General features: G+C 56.9%; 1 protein-coding gene, 1 long non-coding RNA gene and 1 other non-coding gene across 10 annotated transcripts; 1 reads left to right on the forward strand and 2 right to left on the reverse strand.

Moving 5' to 3' along the window:
* Positions 1-193: 193 nt before the first annotated feature.
* LOC144318821 (uncharacterized) lies at positions 194-16888 on the reverse strand. Its single transcript, XR_013384811.1, has 3 exons — positions 16731-16888; positions 16466-16507; positions 194-1253 (listed from the first exon to the last, which is right to left on the reverse strand). It is a non-coding gene; the product is annotated as an uncharacterized LOC144318821 (long non-coding RNA).
* RAB26 (RAB26, member RAS oncogene family) lies at positions 10231-16047 on the forward strand. Of its 8 annotated transcripts, none has more exons than XM_077906200.1 (9): positions 10239-10538; positions 11528-11638; positions 13760-13801; positions 13889-13955; positions 14344-14396; positions 14667-14732; positions 14833-14889; positions 14968-15044; positions 15639-16047. In XM_077906200.1, the coding sequence occupies exons 1-9, from the start codon at positions 10380-10382 to the stop codon at positions 15832-15834; spliced, it is 828 nt and encodes a 275-aa protein (XP_077762326.1). In that variant the 5' UTR covers positions 10239-10379; the 3' UTR covers positions 15835-16047. The 8 variants fall into 8 exon arrangements, with proteins under 8 accessions (XP_077762331.1, XP_077762324.1, XP_077762327.1 ...); XM_077906204.1 differs by having other exon boundaries at positions 10240-10538; positions 15135-15782; XM_077906201.1 differs by lacking the exon at positions 14667-14732 and having other exon boundaries at positions 10237-10538; positions 14773-14889.
* Positions 16607-16690, reverse strand: LOC144319826 (small nucleolar RNA SNORD60). The gene has a single exon (XR_013385536.1). It is a non-coding gene; the product is annotated as a small nucleolar RNA SNORD60 (small nucleolar RNA).
* Positions 16889-17101: the final 213 nt, after the last annotated feature.

The raw sequence follows: 17101 nt of genomic DNA on the forward strand, positions 1-17101 counted from the left end.
AAAAATGAAGCACTCTAGTGGCTCCCAGGGCGGGAGACGGGGAATGGATAACTGCTAATGGATATGGGGTTTGCTTCTGGGATGGTGAGAACGTTCTGGAATTAGGTAGTGGCAGTGGTTGCACAGCCTGGTAAATATACTAAAAATTTAATAGAATTGGGCTCTTAAAAGGGTGAATGTTATGCTATGTAAATTGTATCTCTTTTTTATTTATTTTTTATTTTTTTAAGATTTATTTATTTATTTATTCAGAGAGAGAGAGGCAGAAACACAGGCAGAGGGAGAAGTAGGCTCCATGCAGGAACTTGATCCCAGGTCTCCAGGATCACACCCCGGGCTGCAGGCGGCGCTAAACCGCTGCGCCACCAGGGCTGCCCCTATCTCTCTCTTTTTTTTTTTTTTTTTTTTAAGATTTTATTTATTTATTCATAGAGACACAGAGAGAGAGAGAGAGGCAGACACAGGTAGAGGGAGAAGCAGGCTCCATGCAGGGAGCCTGACGTGGGACTCGGTCCTGGGGCTCCAGGAACAGGCCCTGGACCAAAGGCAGGTGCTAAACTGCTGAACCACCCAGGGATCCCCTGCCCTGTAAATTATATCTCAACTTTTAATGAAAAAGTAATAAAATTGTTCTACTGTTGGGCCACTGGTGGATGGATGCCTAACCTAGGCTGGCCAGTGGTCTCAGGGAGAAGTCCCCAGACTCGCACATGGGCAAGGCTCCTGTCCACTGTCCTGAGACCCAGGGGCAGGCTGCATCCCAAGGCTGCACTACTTCCTTTCTGTGTTCTCTCTGCTTAAACCAGCTGGAAACAACTAAACCCACAAGCGCTTGGCCCATGTCCTGCTACCTCTCACTGGGAGAGTCCAAGCAGGGTCACTGTGGGACATCCTGCAGCTCTGCTATTCACCCAGGCATGAAGGGGCACCCAGATCCCTCACTGTGCTCATCTGTGTGATAGAAATAGCAAGCCAATGTCTTAGGGCTGAGGGAGGATCACATCCAGCGCAGAGCCAGCTCTCAGGAAAGATCCAGGGAAAAACAAGTGGGCGCCCTGTGCAGGCAGATGGCCAGGGATGAACAAGGAACAAGTAGCTTGCCATGTCCTGGCAGTCCAATGACCCAGGAAGAAGCAGAACATCTCCAAGTGACCTGGCGGGTGTAGTCCAGCTCCGGCAGTGTGGTCTTCTCAGGGCTCTACTCCCACAAAGCCCTTTGTCTCCAACTCTGAGTGTCTTGGGCCAATTTCCTCCTGAGTAGGGAGAAGGACTTAGGTTAGACACGAGGGGGGAAGAGGGAGGGACCCTAGAGCCTTCGAGCCCCAAGGGCTTCAGGAAACTTTGTGTATAGTCACAGGAGTGCTTGGGAACCCAGTTTGGAAAAAATTGGTGTGAGGTCTAAGTCCAGGTGGGATTGATGGGATAAGGCAGGGGAAGGGAGGGAGGAGCCCTGGGACTGGGGAGAGAAGGAGGCTCAGAGGGTGCCGTACCTGGGGTTTGGGTGCTGGGGTCGATGGAGAAGCTGTTTGCTGGGTGGAGATGCCCTTGGGGAGGAGGGGTGTGGAGGGGAAGGTGAGGAGGAGGTTCTGCACGCATGCGGCCATAGCCCACTTGGGAACATGCCCAGAGTGCAACTGGAGGCCTGGTTTGAAGCTGGGAGGGGGTGAGCAGACTTGGGGCAGATGTAAAACTCCAGAGGCACGGAACCCCATCCTAAAGGAAAAGAAAGAAGCCTTGGAGAGAGTCTGAGTGAGAGCCCCCCAGAAATAGGAGGAAACTGAGGCACAGTGTGTGGATGTCAAGGGAGAGTCTACAGGGGAGAAGCCAGCAGGGCTTGGGCTACAGGAACAGGGCAGGGGCTGGGGATGGTGCAGCCGCACAACCCTCCGTGGTCCTCCCTCACTGCACAGGCCCACGTGTCCCCCCCACCTTGGGGCCTCTAGAACTCTCTACGACCTCCCACCTCCTAGCCTTTCTCCACGTTGTTCCTTTTGTCTGGAACGCTTTCCCATCCCACCTCCATGATTTCTTATGCTTGCAGGGTCAGCAAATGCCTCCTCCTCCAGGAAGCTTCCCCAGGCTCCATGCCATGTGCCGATTTGCATCACACATTCAGGTGACACATATTTATGAGCTATCTACTGCGGGCAGAACATGTGCCCCCATGTACGTCAGTGCCCCTACTCCTCGGGGTCGTCCTGTCCCTTGCTCCTGCCGTGTCAACCCGCACAAAGCTCAAGGCGTGGTGTTCCCCCGTGGTCTTTACCGAGGGCACCTGGAGGAGGGGTTAGACAGGAAGCCAGATGCTAGCAGCTTGGTGGCAAGTGGGGGAGTGTAGACGTGGCATGAGGCCCGTTATTTCCAGAAGCTTAGATGTGAGAGGAAAGAGGTGCACAGAGCAGTGGCAAAGGTTTTTCCTTCACATAGAGGAGACTTGAATGGGTCTCCCGGCTGGGGGAGGAGTGCCAGCAGAGAGGGAGAGGAGGGTGAGCCAGAGAGAGCACAGGGAGAGGTCAGTGGCGGCAGCTTCCTGAGAGATGGGAGGAGGAAACGCACATCATGCACTTCTCCATCTTTCTTTTTTTTTTTTTTTTTAATTTATTTATGATAGTCACACAGAGAGAGAGAGAGGCAGAAACACAGGCAGAGGGAGAAGCAGGCTCCATGCACCGGGAGCCTGACGTGGGATTCGATCCCGGGTCTCCAGGATCACGCCCCGGGCCAAAGGCAGGCACCAAACCGCTGCGCCACCCAGGGATCCCTCTTCTCCATCTTTCCTTCGCTGCCTTATCCCTCTGAGTCTTCACAACTCCAGGAGCTGGCTACTAGTCCTATTCCCTCTACTAAATGAGGCAGCCGGGGCAGCCCGGTTCTCTCTCTCTGCCTGTGTCTCTGCCTCTCTCTGTGTCTCTCATGAATAAATAAATAAAATCTTAAACAACAAAAAAAGTCAGCTCTGATGGCCCAGCGGTTTAGCGCCACCTTCAGCCCAGGGTGTGATCCTCGGATCCCGGATGAGTCCCACATCGGGCTCCCTGCATGGAGCCTGCTTCTCCCCCTGCCTGTGTCTCTGCCTCTCTCTCTGTCATGAATAAATAAATAAAAATATTTAAAATAAAAAAAAAAGTCACATGCTCTTCCAACTGAGCGAGCCAGGGGCTCTTCAAATTGTATGCTTTAAATATGTGCGGTGACTGGATATCAACTAGATCTCGATAAAGTTGTTTCTTAAATATCTAAACACTTATCGTGACAAAAAAGCAGATTAATGGTAACCAGGAACAAGAGGTGGGGAAAAAGGAATTACCACAAAGGGGATGAGAGAGTTTTGGGGGTAATAAAAATGTTTTATATTACAAGTATGGTGGTGGTTAAATGACTATTTGTCAATGCTCACCAATTTGTATAGTTAAAATTTGTGAATGTTATTGTACCTAAATTATGCCTCAATGAAGCTCATTTTAGAAATCTGATCATATGGAAATTGAAATATCCTCTTTTAAGTAATGCTTGGGCAAAAAAAATCAAAATTAAAATCAGATTGTATAGAAATGGATAGTAATGAGCATATATCTTACCAAATCTGGGGGATGCAAAGTTATACATGGAGAGAAACTGATAACATTACGTTTCTATTATTAAGCATAAAAAATCAAATTAGTATATAAATTAAGCATTCACATCAACATTCTAGAAAAACAACTATAAAATAAACCAAAACAAAGTAAAAAGAAGGAAATTAGAAATCTAAGGGCATATATTAGTTATTTTATTTTATTTTTTTAAAGATTTTATTTATTTATTTATGAGAGATACACAGAGAGAGAGAGACAGAGAGACAGAGGTAGAGACACAGGCAGAGTCACAGGCAAAGGGAGAAGCAGGCTCCATGCAGGGAGCCTGACGTGGGACTCGATCCCCGGTCTCCAAGATCAGGCCCTGGGCTGAAGGCGGCACTAAACCACTGAGCCACCAGGGCTGCCCTAGTTATTTTATTTTTAAGTGTATTTCAAAAGTGCATGCATATGTAAAAACTTATCAAATTATACACTTTATTTTTTTAAGTTTTATTCCAGTAATCTCAATACACAACGTAGGGCTTAGACTCACAACCCCGCAATCAAGAGTCCCACAGTCCCCGAACTGAGCCAGCCAGGCACCCCACTAGCATAAATTAGTTATTTTAAAAGAAAGAGTAGAATTGATTAATACAATCAAGAGCTATTTTTAGGGATGCCTGGGGGGCTCAGCAGTTGAGTGTCTGCCTTCGGCTCAGGGTATGACCCTGGGGTCCTGAAATCAAGTCCCACATTGGGCTCCCTGTGTGGAGCCTGCTTCTCCCTCTGCCTGTGTCTCTGCCTCTCTCTCTCTCTCTCTTGAATAAATAAAATCTTTTAAAAAAATAAAATAAAATAAAAAAGAGCCGGCTGGCAAGTGTCACTGAGAGATAAAAATAAAATACAGACCATTAATGTTGAGAACACAGGTTTATTCACAGAAAAAGTTAAAAATGACCAAAAAAATGTGCAATTAAAAAAATGTGCAATTGTTTGCAAAGTTTTGACATCTAGACAGGGTCGTTATAGGTTAGAACAAGACAAACTTTTTTTTTTTTTTTTAGAACAAGACAAACTTAAAACTGACTCAAGCAGAAATAAAAAGCTCAAATAGACCAATCATAAAGGAAGAGATTGAAAATGTATCAGAGCCATGCCAGGAAAAGACACTTGATCCAGATCTGCTTATGGGAGAATCCTATCGAATGTGCGAAGATCAGATAACGGTGATTTTATATTTTAGAGGGCATGGTCACATCTCAGTATGTTTTATGCAAACGTATGCATAGAGCACTGTAATTAGTAAAGCATAATTTGCATGTCTAAACAAACTGGATAAAGATAGCACAGAAAAAAAAAGGAATCCATCGTCCAGTGATTTTTAGGTCTGTCTCAGCCAAGAGCCTTTGTTTCAAACAAAATCCCAAAATACAAAACTTGGATGGTGCTTAGAAAGCTAAACAGCAGATCCCAGAGAGATTCAGATCCTAATCCCCAGAATCTGGGAATGTGACCTTGCCTGGCAAGAGACCGTGCAGTTGTGATTCAACTAAGGGTCTTGAGATGAGGGATTATCCTGGATGATACGGTGGCGGGGGGGGGGGGGGGCGAAATGTGATCACAAGTGTCCCTAGAAGGGGAGATCTGCATGGCAGGAGAGAAGTTCAAGTGACTCTGGAAGGGAAGCTGGAAGGATGTGGCCATGTGCCAAGGGAAGCTGGAAGCCACCAGAAGCTGAAGAGGCAACGATTCTCCCCAGAAGGAACCAGACTTGCTTCAGCCTCAGAAGCCTCATTTTACCCCGAGGCCTCGTGCATGTAGGATATTACATTTGGGCTGTTTGGTGGTGGCACCGTGTTTGTCGTAGTAGATATTTGTTACAGCGGCCACAGGAGACTCGTACGGTCACCACTTCCAAACTGAATAACGGTTACCCCCAAGGGACAGGGTCTGCGGGGAACAGGAACTTTTATCCTTGCTTTTACCTTCTGTTGTTGCCGTGACCACAAAAATCATATATCCCTTTCATAATTAAGGAAAAAAAGGAGAGGCAGCAAGCAGAGCGCTTGGCCCTTGGCAGGGCCAGCCAGGGCTGGGACTCCAGTGGTTGTCAGGGCTACGCGGGCATCCGTTTTATCCCTTTACACCTGTGCCTCCCCTGCGGGGCCCTCAAAGCTGCCGGGAGAGCCTGGAGCCAGAGGGCAGCTGGGCTGCTCTGTGCTCCTCCAGCCAGAGGTCTCGCCTACCTGGGGCCTCAGTGTAGAGTCTAGACTGGGGAGCAGCCCCCCACCCCCCACCCCTGCTGGGCTCTATGGCCGGCACACCTTGCATCCTGAGACCACCAGGAGCACTCAGGCGCGAGTACCTGAGCTGGGGTGGGGAGGAAAGTCTCCCGCTCTCACACCGCAGTCCCTCCCCCACGGGGCAGGGCCGCCCCTCAGCCCTTACCACCTGCCCCCCATGGCCTGGGTGCAGCAAAGGTGTGCGGCTGGGGTGGGTGTGCCCTCGCAGGAGCTGGGTGCTCAATGTGGCCCCGGTACACCCCGGGTGGGAGGGGCGAGCCGCCTCTGACATCGCTGCTTCCTGGGGTGACTCCCTCCTCTCCCTTCTGGGTGGAGGTCCAATGCAGAGCTGCTCCCGCTCGGTGCTGCCATCTCCATAGCAACGTTCACGTGGATTTCATAGAACACAAGGTGTTGGAGCTGGAAGGGACCTCAGGGATCAGCTCCTCCCGCCCACTCGTTTTGGGGAGAAGGGAGCAGGTCCAGAGATGCCACATTCCCTGGGTCCCACGGGTATCTAGTTGGGGCCTCTGCCTGCTGGCACCATCCCCAGCCAGGGTTTCCCCCACCCCAAGACTGCAGAGGGCTGAATCCCCTGGGACTGACTTTTGGGAGGTGCTCTGGGGTCACAGGACTTGGCAGCCTTGCCGCTCCCCCAGTCTTTACTGACCGACCCTAAAGTCCAGCCTGGCCCTGTCCTGCTCACCTAGAGCCCTCTCCGTGCCTGGTGGAGGCAGGCGCAGGCAGGATGGGTGCTGTCCTCGGAAGCCCTGAGCGCCCACACGAGTGGAGCACCCACAGGAGTGGGGGCGGGAGGAGCCGGGAAGGCTCCCTGCCTGGGTCTGAGGAGGGGGCTCAAGTAGAGCCTGGAAGCTCAATGAGGGCTCTTGCTCCTGCCTGGGGTCTGTGGGTGAGCGCAATGTGGGGGCAAAACTGGCCGTCATGGAAAATGGGGCTCTGGAGAGACAGCCTCAGGCTGTAGGTCCCAGACGGTTGTCGTGTCTGGGGACTCATGACACGCGTCACTCCAGGACAAAGGGGCCAGACACCCACAAGGGCAAGTCAGAGGGCAGCGGGCAGGGCCGGGGGCCCCGGGAACCAGGGCACCAGAGGGTGCTGGGGTGAGGATCCAGAGTGAGGCTGGAACGGATCTGGGGTTGCTCTATCTCCTCGCAGAGACACAGGCGCAGGCCGACCCTATGCCAGAAGGGTTGGGGGCTGCAGGTACCCCGCCCCCCCCCAAGCACTCTAGCTCAGCCCAGCCATCTGGGCATCCGGGGTCTAGCCAAGGCCACCCTCCTGACCTTTCCCACCAAGCTGGCCCTTTCCCTCCCCTCAGCCGGCAGCCTGTCCTCATTGTCTATTGCTGTGTAAACAAAAAAAAATCCCCCCAATGCTCCCGAATCTGCAGTTCGGGCTGGGCTCGGCGGGGACAGTATGGAATCCCCCCGGAACCAGAGTGCCCAGGCCAGCGTGACTTCCTGACTCCATAGGCGGCTCGCGGGCTCCTCTCCACCTGAGATTCTTCATGAGGCTTCTTGGGCTTTTCCTCAGTGTGGCAGCAGGGCTCCCAGAATGCGTGTTCAGGAGACAAGAAGGAATTGCCAGTCTCTGAGGTCCAGGTCCAGAAATGGACACGGGGTCACTTCTGCTGTATGTGTTGGTCAGAACAGTCACAGAGCCAAAGGCAGGGGACAGAGGCCTCCTGCTTGATTGGGAGGGGCAGCAAAGAACTTGCCGTCCTTCGTGTGCCTGGGCACTCCACTGTCTCTGCCCCATGGGCTCTGACTTTCTTGCCTCACCTCCAGGCCTGCAGAGTCTGTATTTCTTGGAGGTCTCCTCTGTCCCCATCCCCCCCACCTCGGTGACTGTCACCCCCTCCTACTCATCTCCTGTCTATAGCCTGCACCACGCATCCACTGCTCTGCACCCTCTGTACTCCTGTAGCAGGGCCCTCTGTTGCTTTGCTCAGGAACCATGTATGGCTCCCTACTTCTCGCCGAATAATTTCCAAGCGCCTAAGCTATACGTTCAAATTCACTTTATACTTTAGCCCTCTCCTGTGTTACCGGCTGGATTTCCTCCACACAACTGGACCACAGTTTGGCCTCTTCCGCTCAAAATGCCCACTTACTGTCACTGGGAGCTTGCAAGTTTCTCTTCCTCTTCTTCTGTTGGACTCCTGTTCAACCTTCAAAGCCCAGAACAAATGCCCCTCCTCCCCAAAGACCTGCTCTCAGTACCTGATTATACAGGCCTTGCCTCACTGCACATTGCAGCACATTCGGCCTCATCCTTGTGTGAGCAATGACGTGTCCTCCTGAAGTGGGGCCCATTTCTAACTCATATTTCTTTCACCAATTTAGTAAGTTTATTGAGGCCTGGAGCCAGCTGCCAGGGATATGGCAGTGACCAATACAAGCTGCTTCCTGTACCCAGAGAACTTACACTCCTGAGACTGAGACAGATGGCAAACAGAGAAAGCAAGGGACATAATGATCAAAGATTAGGAGGAGTGCTGGAAGGCAAGAGAGGCAAAAGGAATGCCATGATCCAGGGACCTAGAACTCTCTCTTTTTAAATTTTTTTTGAACTCTCTTTTTTTGATAGAAATCAGAGACCTAGGTTTTTTCATGTATTCTCCTAGTTTCAAAGGTTTTGAGTTTGAGTATTTCTCCTCTGCTGCTCAGCTTCCCTCCTCTCCTGGCTCTCCATGGTCTCTGAAATGCCTGTCTCCTCCTCTCTTCCTGGTCACCCCATTAGCACTAGCCCTCACCCTTGACGGAGGCTGCCTTCCTATAGCCCCCACCCCTAGAGCACTCAAACTCCTTCTGGTTTCCCTTGGGCAGGGGGAAGTAGGGAGCCCAATGCCTAGGACGTGGGGTCAGGGGGTACTGGCTGAGACCCTGGGCCAACCACCCTGAAATTGGCCTTTTGGAGCATAGGACACCTGGAGTCCCCGGGGCCCCGGCAGTGGGAGCTCAACACCCCCACCTCCAGGCCCTCTACCCACACAAGTGGGCATTGGCCAGGAAGGCGGTGGGGGTCAGAGGAGACAAGAAAGGAGGCCAGGGGGTCCTCAGAAGGCTTCCTCAGGTTTGTCTCCCAGCTCCTGAGGACTCCCGGGCCGGCCCTGCCAGGGAAGTTCATGTTCTCTGGAGCGAGTTCCCAGGTACAAATCCCGGCTCTGTCACTTTCTAGCCTGGTGACCTTGGACAGCTCCCATCCCCTCTCTGGGCATCAGTTTCCCCACCTGATCCTGGGATCACAGCACCACCCACCTGACACGGTGCTTTTGAGGAAGACTTGTGCCTGACACACAGTGATACGCAAGAAAGGCCAACTTCCCACGGCCCATCCCAAACAGGGCCCCGCCAGACCCTGAGCCCTAGAAGCCCCAGCTTCCATCCATTTCCATTATCGTTATTTCGGCTCTGGGAATGCTAGGGAGAGGGCTCAGGCCTCTGAGAGGGCTCATGTGACAGGTGTCATATCTTGGGGGCACAGCCAGCCCATCCCTCCGGCTGCCAGAGGAGCGTGCAGCAGAGGCTGATCCCAGCACTGCCCAGAAGCGCCTACACCTGCTGCCCCGGGGCGTCTAGGCTCACCACTCCCGGTGTTCCAGGACCGTCTCAGCCTTATTCTCCAGACCCAGAGGCCCGTGGGTGGAGACAGACAGTCCAGTGGAGGTGTCAGGCTATGGAGACTGGTCAGCCAGGGACCAGCATGGGGTTCGGACAGTCAGCACCTGGCCTCCTCGGGGCCAGAACGGGCACCAGAAGGTCAAGGGGCTAGCCACATCCTGGGGCGGGGCCTATCGCCTCCTCCTCCCAGACCCCCAAGGGCACAGCTCCAGGGGAGCGGCCCCTCAGAGGGCGCGATGTGGCTGTAACTTGGATTTCCCTTCACCCGAGGATCCTGGGGCTTCAGCTCGGTGGGCAGCTTGGGGGAAGAGCGGCCTGCGGCTCTCGGGTGCTGGCTTGTCCCAACTCTGGTAACCAGCTGTCAGCTGAGCCGAGCGCCGGGAGCACCCAGTTTGCTTCCTGCCCTACAGGGAGGAGTGGGGGCACAGCAGGCCAGGTGGCGTCTCTGGCTGAGAAGGGACAGAACCCCCAGGTGTCTGCCCCCACGCAGTCCCACTGCCTCAGCGCAGCAGTCCCAGGCCCAGGGGCCATCCCGGGATGGCCCCTGGGCCTGGGACAGTGCAGGGAGGGGGCCGCTGAGCCAAGGGCAGAGGCTCCCCACCCCGCGCACCTGGGGCAGTGCCCCGGCCCCGTGACCCCGCCCCCGGGCGGCCTGCTCATTTACATGCGCCCGCCCCTGCGCGCCCATTGGCGGAGGCGGCGGGAGGCCGGGCCTGAGTGGCTGCGGCGCGGGCGCGGGGGCGGGGCTGCGGGCGCGGGGAGCCGGGCGCCCGCGATGCCGCCGCGGTGGCTGCCGAGGGACGGGCTCGGGTCCGGGTTGCGCTCGGCGGGCGCGGGGAGCAGGGCGGCCCGGGACGCGGCGGCTGCAGCGGGAGCTCCCTGAGCGCCCGCCCGCTATGTCCAGGAAGAAGACCCCCAGGAGCAAGGGGGCCAGCGCGCCCGCTGCCTCCGCGCCGCTCGCCGCCAACGGGTCCCGGCCGGCGCGCCCCATCGGGCCCCCGCCGCCCGCCCGGCCCTCGCTGGGCGGCGGCGACTTCTACGACGTCGCTTTCAAGGTGAGCCGGCCCCCACCCATGCGAGCGCAGCAGGTGGCGCTGGGCCCGAGCGGGGCGCGGAGGGGTCGGCAGGGGACGGAGGGCCCTGCGGGTCCTGGGCCAGGAGCCCGCACAGCGCATCGCGTACAGCACAGCTGTCAGACCCGGATTTCAGGGAGCCCACGGCTGGCAAGGCCTGCCCCCTGACGCCCCAGCTGGCGGCCGGACAGGGGGTCCCGGACCTGGCCGGGGCTCCCTCCCCGCTCCCTATGCCGCCGCACCCACCCGGGCCCCGGCTCACCGTATCCCATATGCTGCCTTCCCTCACCCCAGGGGCTGTAGGTCTCCTCTTTTGGGGGGAAGGAGGAGACTAGGAAGAGGTCTGCCAGTCTGGTGGGCAACACTGGGGCCTCCTTCGGGCCTAGGCAAACGCCTTTGGATTGTGGAGGGGTTGTGGGGACTGTCTTTGGGTTTTGGGGCCTTTGACAACAGGCTGGGGGAGGTGTGGAGGAGGGGGGCCCTGATTGGCGCTCCTTGTCCCCAGACCGACCTGGGCACCTGCGCACGCCAAGATCTGACCTTACGTGGCAAATTCCTCCAGTCTTACTGGGGTTAGAAGAAGCCCCCTGGCACAGTGACCCCCACAGGCCTCTCAGAAGGTCCCCAGCCCCCAGCCTCTGCTCCCCGCCAAGCCCCAAACGCTCCCCTTCCAGATCAAGCACGGTGTCCAGGGCCTGGGGGTGAGGTTAGGTAGGGCCCTGGAGGGAGGCAGCTGCTCCCGTTCCCCACTGATAGAGAGGTACAGAACCTTGTGGAGGTAGACCTGGAGGCCCAGGCCGTCAGGGATCCTGGCTGCCCCAGCGCTCCCACGTCCTTCCTGTGGACCCGCAGGCCTGGGACACTTCTCCACTCCTGCCCAGGCCAGCTCAGGAAAGAGCAGACAGCCTGCTGGGCGGGCCAGCACCTTGGGCCCCTCGGTCCCTAACACCTGACCCTCCCGCTCGCTCCAGGTCATGCTGGTGGGGGACTCAGGCGTGGGGAAGACGTGTCTGCTCGTGCGCTTCAAGGATGGGGCTTTCCTAGCAGGGACCTTCATCTCCACCGTGGGCATCGACTTCCGGGTGAGAGCAGAGGCTGATGTCCTCAGCGCTGAGCTGACCCAGCTGTGCCCTGGGCCCCTGCCACCAGCTCACGGAGTTCTGACAACACCCCTGGGACACCCACAGGCTCATGGCGGGGGCAGCTCCTGCCTGCACCACCTGGCTCTCGGGCTCAGGGTGGTTGAGGTGGAATGCCTGGAGGGAGGTCCCTGCCCTTGGGCGAGGAGGCTCACAGTAAGTGCTGCCACCTGGCTGTTTCCCCTGCCAGAGCCCCCTCTCATACTGCCCCCAACAGGAGGGCTGTGTCCCTGGGTTTCAGGGCTCCCCACACTCCGACACCCTAACAGCCTGTGGGGTCGGCAAGGAATGATGAGGGCCATAGCCTTAGGCCTGTGGGGCTCCAGCATGAGCCCCCACCTCTACCCACCAAGTCTGAATTCTGAGTGCCTTGCCAAGGTGCTGGTATGTTCTAGACAAATCCCAAATTTGCATTTTTCTCACCCTTTAATTAGACCCAGTTGGCGGGAGGCTGGGAGGGAGGCCCATCCTAGGAACGGAAAAGGGGCTCCCACCCGTCTGGGGGCCATTTACCCTGCTTGGGGGCCCAGGTCCTCTCAAGTCTTTTGAGATTTAGTAAGGGGTCAGGTGTCCGAGAGGCACAGTGTGGGGTGTGGACAGGTGACCCTTTGCCTGTGCTGGCCCCACCTCCCCCCTCTAACCTCCCTCTTGGCTCTGAGGGAGGTGAGGCCGCTCAGTTCACACCCCTGCTCAAAGGTGCCAGTGAAGGCTGGTGTCCTCCCCAGCCTCCTCAGCCTGGCAGATGGCTGTGCCACTGGTTCCTGGGAGACCTAGAAGCACCCTGACAGCAGGAGATTGGGGAAGAGGGAGGTGGTGCCGTTCCAGCTGCCAGGAGCCTCCGCTGGGAGTTAGCAGGCCCCCACCCCCACCACAGCAGATGGGAACCGTGGGGTTGGGCCACTCCCTGCCACTAGCCCTGAGCTGGGAGGGCCTAGTGAGGGACCATGACCAGCCAGCAAACAAGGAGCACTCACTGCATACCAGGGCTCTGTGGTTACTGTGCTGGGCCCTGTCCTCAGGGTGCTGCTCTCCCCCGGGGAAGAGAGGCCTTTATTTTAAGGTTTGTATTCATTTGTGAGACAGAGAAGCAGAGACACAGGCAGAGGGAAAGCAGGTTCTCCACAGGGAGCCCCACGCGGGACTTGATTCCAGGATGGGGGTTCACGCCTGGAGCTGAAGACAGATGCTCAACTGCTGAGCTGCTCAGGCATCCCAAGAGGCTTTTAAATTAGAACAGCTCTCATCCTAGGCCAGATATAGTTCTCAATGCTCTGCGCATACTTGCTCATAAAGCCATTGAAACCCCCATTTGTGGATGGGGAAACTGAGCCCCACGTTAGTAATGGGCCTGGAGTTACACCACAGTAACTTTAGATTAAGTTGCTCTGGGTGACTGAGCAAAAGGAGCAGCATATGTAGAGCTGTGAGGAGCTGATGGCCCATCAGGGGGGCTGTGGCAGGGGGTCTGTGGTCTGCCAGGGTATAGGGAGTGGGTGTGGTTGGCAAAAGGTGGGTGGCTGGGCCAGACCAAGATAGGTGCTGGGTAAGGGAAGGGAGGGCCAGAACAACAGGACTCGGTGACTGAGATGGGTGGTGGCAAAGGGCCTATAAAGGCGGTAGAGCTGGTGGGGCCGTGTGCCAGGCTTCAGAGGTGGGCAGAGAAAGCACACCTGGCCCAGATAGCTGGCCATGAAGGGCAACCACCTCCAAGTCCATTAGGATGGCAGTCAGAGTGGGAGGGGCCCAGGCATCCTCCAGGCCCTGGGCACCAGAAGGGGCTCACCAGGGGGAAGTGTAGGAGCTGCAGGGGTGGAGTGAGGGTGGGGAGAGCTGGATCTCAAGACTTGGGTTCAAGGGAAAGGCTTATTTGTAAGTACAGGGAGGCAAAGGAGTTCAATGGGAGAACCCAGCCAGCTGAGGGGCAGACAGGATTAGAGTGGGCCCCTCAATCTCAGGCTCCGTCCCAGCCTGCTGGTCTCCCCCACCGCGGGGGCCCTGTCCCCAGCTGCTGCCTGGGGCAGTGCTGGCGGCTGGGCTCAGTGGAGCTGGCTGGTTGTCTTTCAGAACAAAGTTTTGGATGTGGATGGCGTGAAGGTGAAGCTGCAGGTGAGAGATGGGGGTGGGGGTGAGGGTAGGTAGGAACACCAAGGAGACACTGGCAGCCCAGACTCCTGGATGTGCCTGTCGCTGCAGATCTGGGACACAGCTGGCCAGGAGCGGTTCCGCAGCGTCACCCACGCCTACTACCGCGACGCCCATGGTGAGCCTGTGGGCGTGGGATGCCAGCCCTGGGGGAATCAGAGGCTATGCTCTGTGGGCACCCTGCTCCCCTGGCTTCTGCTCAGAGGAAGGTGCCCTTGGGATGCCCGGGTGGCTCAGCGTTTGGATGCCTGCCTTTGGCTCAGGTTGGGATCCTGGAATCTGGGACCGGGTCCTGCACTGGGCTCCCTATGAGGAGCCTGCTTCTCCTTCTGCCTGGGTCTCTCATGAATACATAAATCTTATAAAAAAAAGAATAAAAAAAAAAAAAGAAAGGTACCCTGGGATTGAGCATGGCAGGAAGTGTGGAGGCTGTGATGCACAAGGGTTTGGGTGACAGGAAGCCGCTGTGTGCCCTGGAGATGTCCTCACTGGTTCTCTGCCCCCAGCACTGCTGCTGCTCTATGATGTCACCAACAAGGCCTCCTTTGACAATATCCAGGTCAGTGGTTTCCTTCCTGGGGGCGGGCAGAGGCTGAGGATCCTGGGGACAGTGGGGAAAGCTGGCCCCCCTGGTGGCTCAGGGTCCCTATGTAGGCTGAATGGGGTCTGGGGACCTTCCAGCTCCATCAGTCCAGCACCTTGGGTAGTAAGGTCTTTGTCAGTGGTGCCTGGCCTGTTAGTCTGAGCCTAACAGGCACTCTGCAGCACAGCCTGGAGGGACAAGGGACAAGTGCCAGCCTCTGGGCTGGTCTTAGCTTTTCCCCCACAGGCCTGGCTGACCGAGATCCAAGAGTATGCCCAGCATAATGTGGTGCTCATGCTGCTGGGCAACAAGGTGAGCACCCCAGCCTGTCGTCTCCACCCTGGCTCTACAGGGCAGGTGTGGGGAGAAGAGGGAAGCCCTGGGTCAGCTCTCACCAAAACCCCTGTGCCAGGTGGACTCTGCCCAGGAGCGTGTCGTGAAGAGGAAGGATGGGGAGAAGCTAGCCAAGGTGAGCCAGGGTAGGTGGGTGGCCGGGGGTGTCTGTCCCTGGGGCTGTCCCCACCAGGCTGGCAGCGGCTGTTTGCAGGAGTACGGGCTGCCCTTCATGGAGACCAGCGCCAAGACAGGCCTCAACGTGGACTTGGCCTTCACAGCCATAGCAAAGTAAGTCCTGGCACTCAGCAGGAGCCCTCAGACCCGGACCCCTTGTTGGGGTAGAGGCTTCTCTGTTCCACGGTCACCCCCACCCCACAGGGAGTTGAAGCAGCGCTCCATGAAGGCCCCCAGTGAACCCCACTTCCGGCTGCACGACTACGTCAAGAGGGAGGGTCAAGGCACCTCCTGCTGCAGACCCTAAGCCTGGCTGGGCAATGCCACTGCACATCCTCTGGGAGGCCCCTGCAAGGCCGAATGGAGGGTCTACAGGGTCCCCCTGGTTTAGTCACCCCAGGGTGTCTGTTTCTTGGCTCCCAGACAGACCGAGCTTTGCCTTTCCCAGAGCCTCAGTCCCAGCGGGCTTCTAGGAGCCACTAGGTCTGCAGCCCCGCTAACTTGCTGCTGCCCGAGGGCCTGGCCAAGGTTGGGCAGAAGAGCCGTGGTCTTCTGTACGGGGGGGGGGGGGGGGGGGGCTCGCCATGCACAGACGGTGAGGGGTGCCAGTCCCAAGCCACGGCGCCCTGCTGCCCCCTCCTGAACACGCCCAGCTCCGAAGCCAGACCCCAGTGCCAGCACGTGTACAGTGAGTGCCTAACCCCTTAGAAAGCCAGGTCTTCAGCTGCGCACGTGCCCAGGCAGGGTAAGGCAGGACTGCTGTCCACGCCTGGGGCAGAAGGCTTCGCCGCAAATCATCGCATCGTGCATTTGTGCCGCAAGGACCAGAGCCATCTGCTCCCAGCTCACCTGCCAGGAGACTCTGGTTCAGACATCAACGGGTCTTCCTTCCACACGACCTTGAAGAACGCCACGGTTGTGGCTTTGTGATACAGAACAGCATGTGGGAAATCACAGAAAAGTCAGAGAGAACTGCCAGCCCCGGGGAGGCCTGTGCTCAGTCAGGGCAAGCCAGGGGGCTGGTAGCACGCTCCACCTTGTACGGAAATCTTCAAGTCAGTCTTTAGAATAAGAGCCTTTGTTTTCAGTTCTAGTGAATAAAGTTGTGTTTTCTGGACTGCTTGTCTTTTCTGTTGAAAGAAACCTGTCCTAGGCCCCTCAGCAAAGTATGGGTGGCCTTTAACACTCAGGAGACCGCCCCAGCCCCCATCACTAGGCTGCTTGGAACCCCAAAGCGGTCTAGAGAGCAACGGGGAAGAAACAGGACTCCAGCACCGGCTAGTGAGTTATTAAACAGTTCCTGAACTACCCAAGCCACAGGCGAAACAAAACGAACAACAAAAACCCGTTGTTTTTGGCCTTCGAGACAAGCCTGGATTAGTCCCTGTACACACATCCCTCTCTGCCCTGTCTCATGCCTGCCCAGGGGCGAGCAGGTGCCCCACCCGGTCCCCTGGGGTCAAACGCGCAGGAGAATAAAGACACCTGCGCGCCCATCGACTCACCACCTTTATTGCCGCACTTCAGATACAGACCTGGACTCTGGATCAGGGCCTCCAGTCGGGTCACCCGCCGCCCTGGAAGGAGAGAGACAGCGTCCAAATGGAGACAGAGCCCATTCCCGGCTTTCGGACAAGGCGCCCCCGGCCCCCTCCCGTCACCCGGGGCACGCCCCGAAGCCTCAGTTTTGCAAAATAATCAGACTGCACGTGCAGTTTTCATACGAGGTGTCAGAAGTAAAAAGCGACTCATCACAGGCTCCAAGGGGCATAGGGGACAGCAGGCCCGGCCCGGCCTCACCTGCAGGGAGAAGTAGGTCTGGGGGGGTTCGCACCTTCCGCCGGGGCGGGAGAGGCCAGGCACCGCCGGAGGCTGGGGGCCCAGCGAGGACACGACCTCAACCCAAGGCGCCCACGGGAAAGAATGGAGGGGCGCGAGGCTCAAGCCTTTATAGAAACAGCCCTACTGCTGCGATTGGGCCTTCCTGACGGAAGTACCGCCCCCCCTCGCCGCTGATACGCTCCCGGCCCCCCGGCCCCGAACAGGACCGTGAGCGACAGCCACAAGCAACCAATCAGACTCCGACCTGCAACATAGAGCGATTCTAAAGCTGCCAATCCCGCCCCTGACGTCGAGCCGCCGGAAGTCGTAGTTTCTGAGGAGCCGCGCGT

The sequence above is a fragment of the Canis aureus genome, chromosome 8 (assembly GCF_053574225.1).
Source record: "Canis aureus isolate CA01 chromosome 8, VMU_Caureus_v.1.0, whole genome shotgun sequence".
Lineage (NCBI taxonomy): Eukaryota > Metazoa > Chordata > Mammalia > Carnivora > Canidae > Canis > Canis aureus.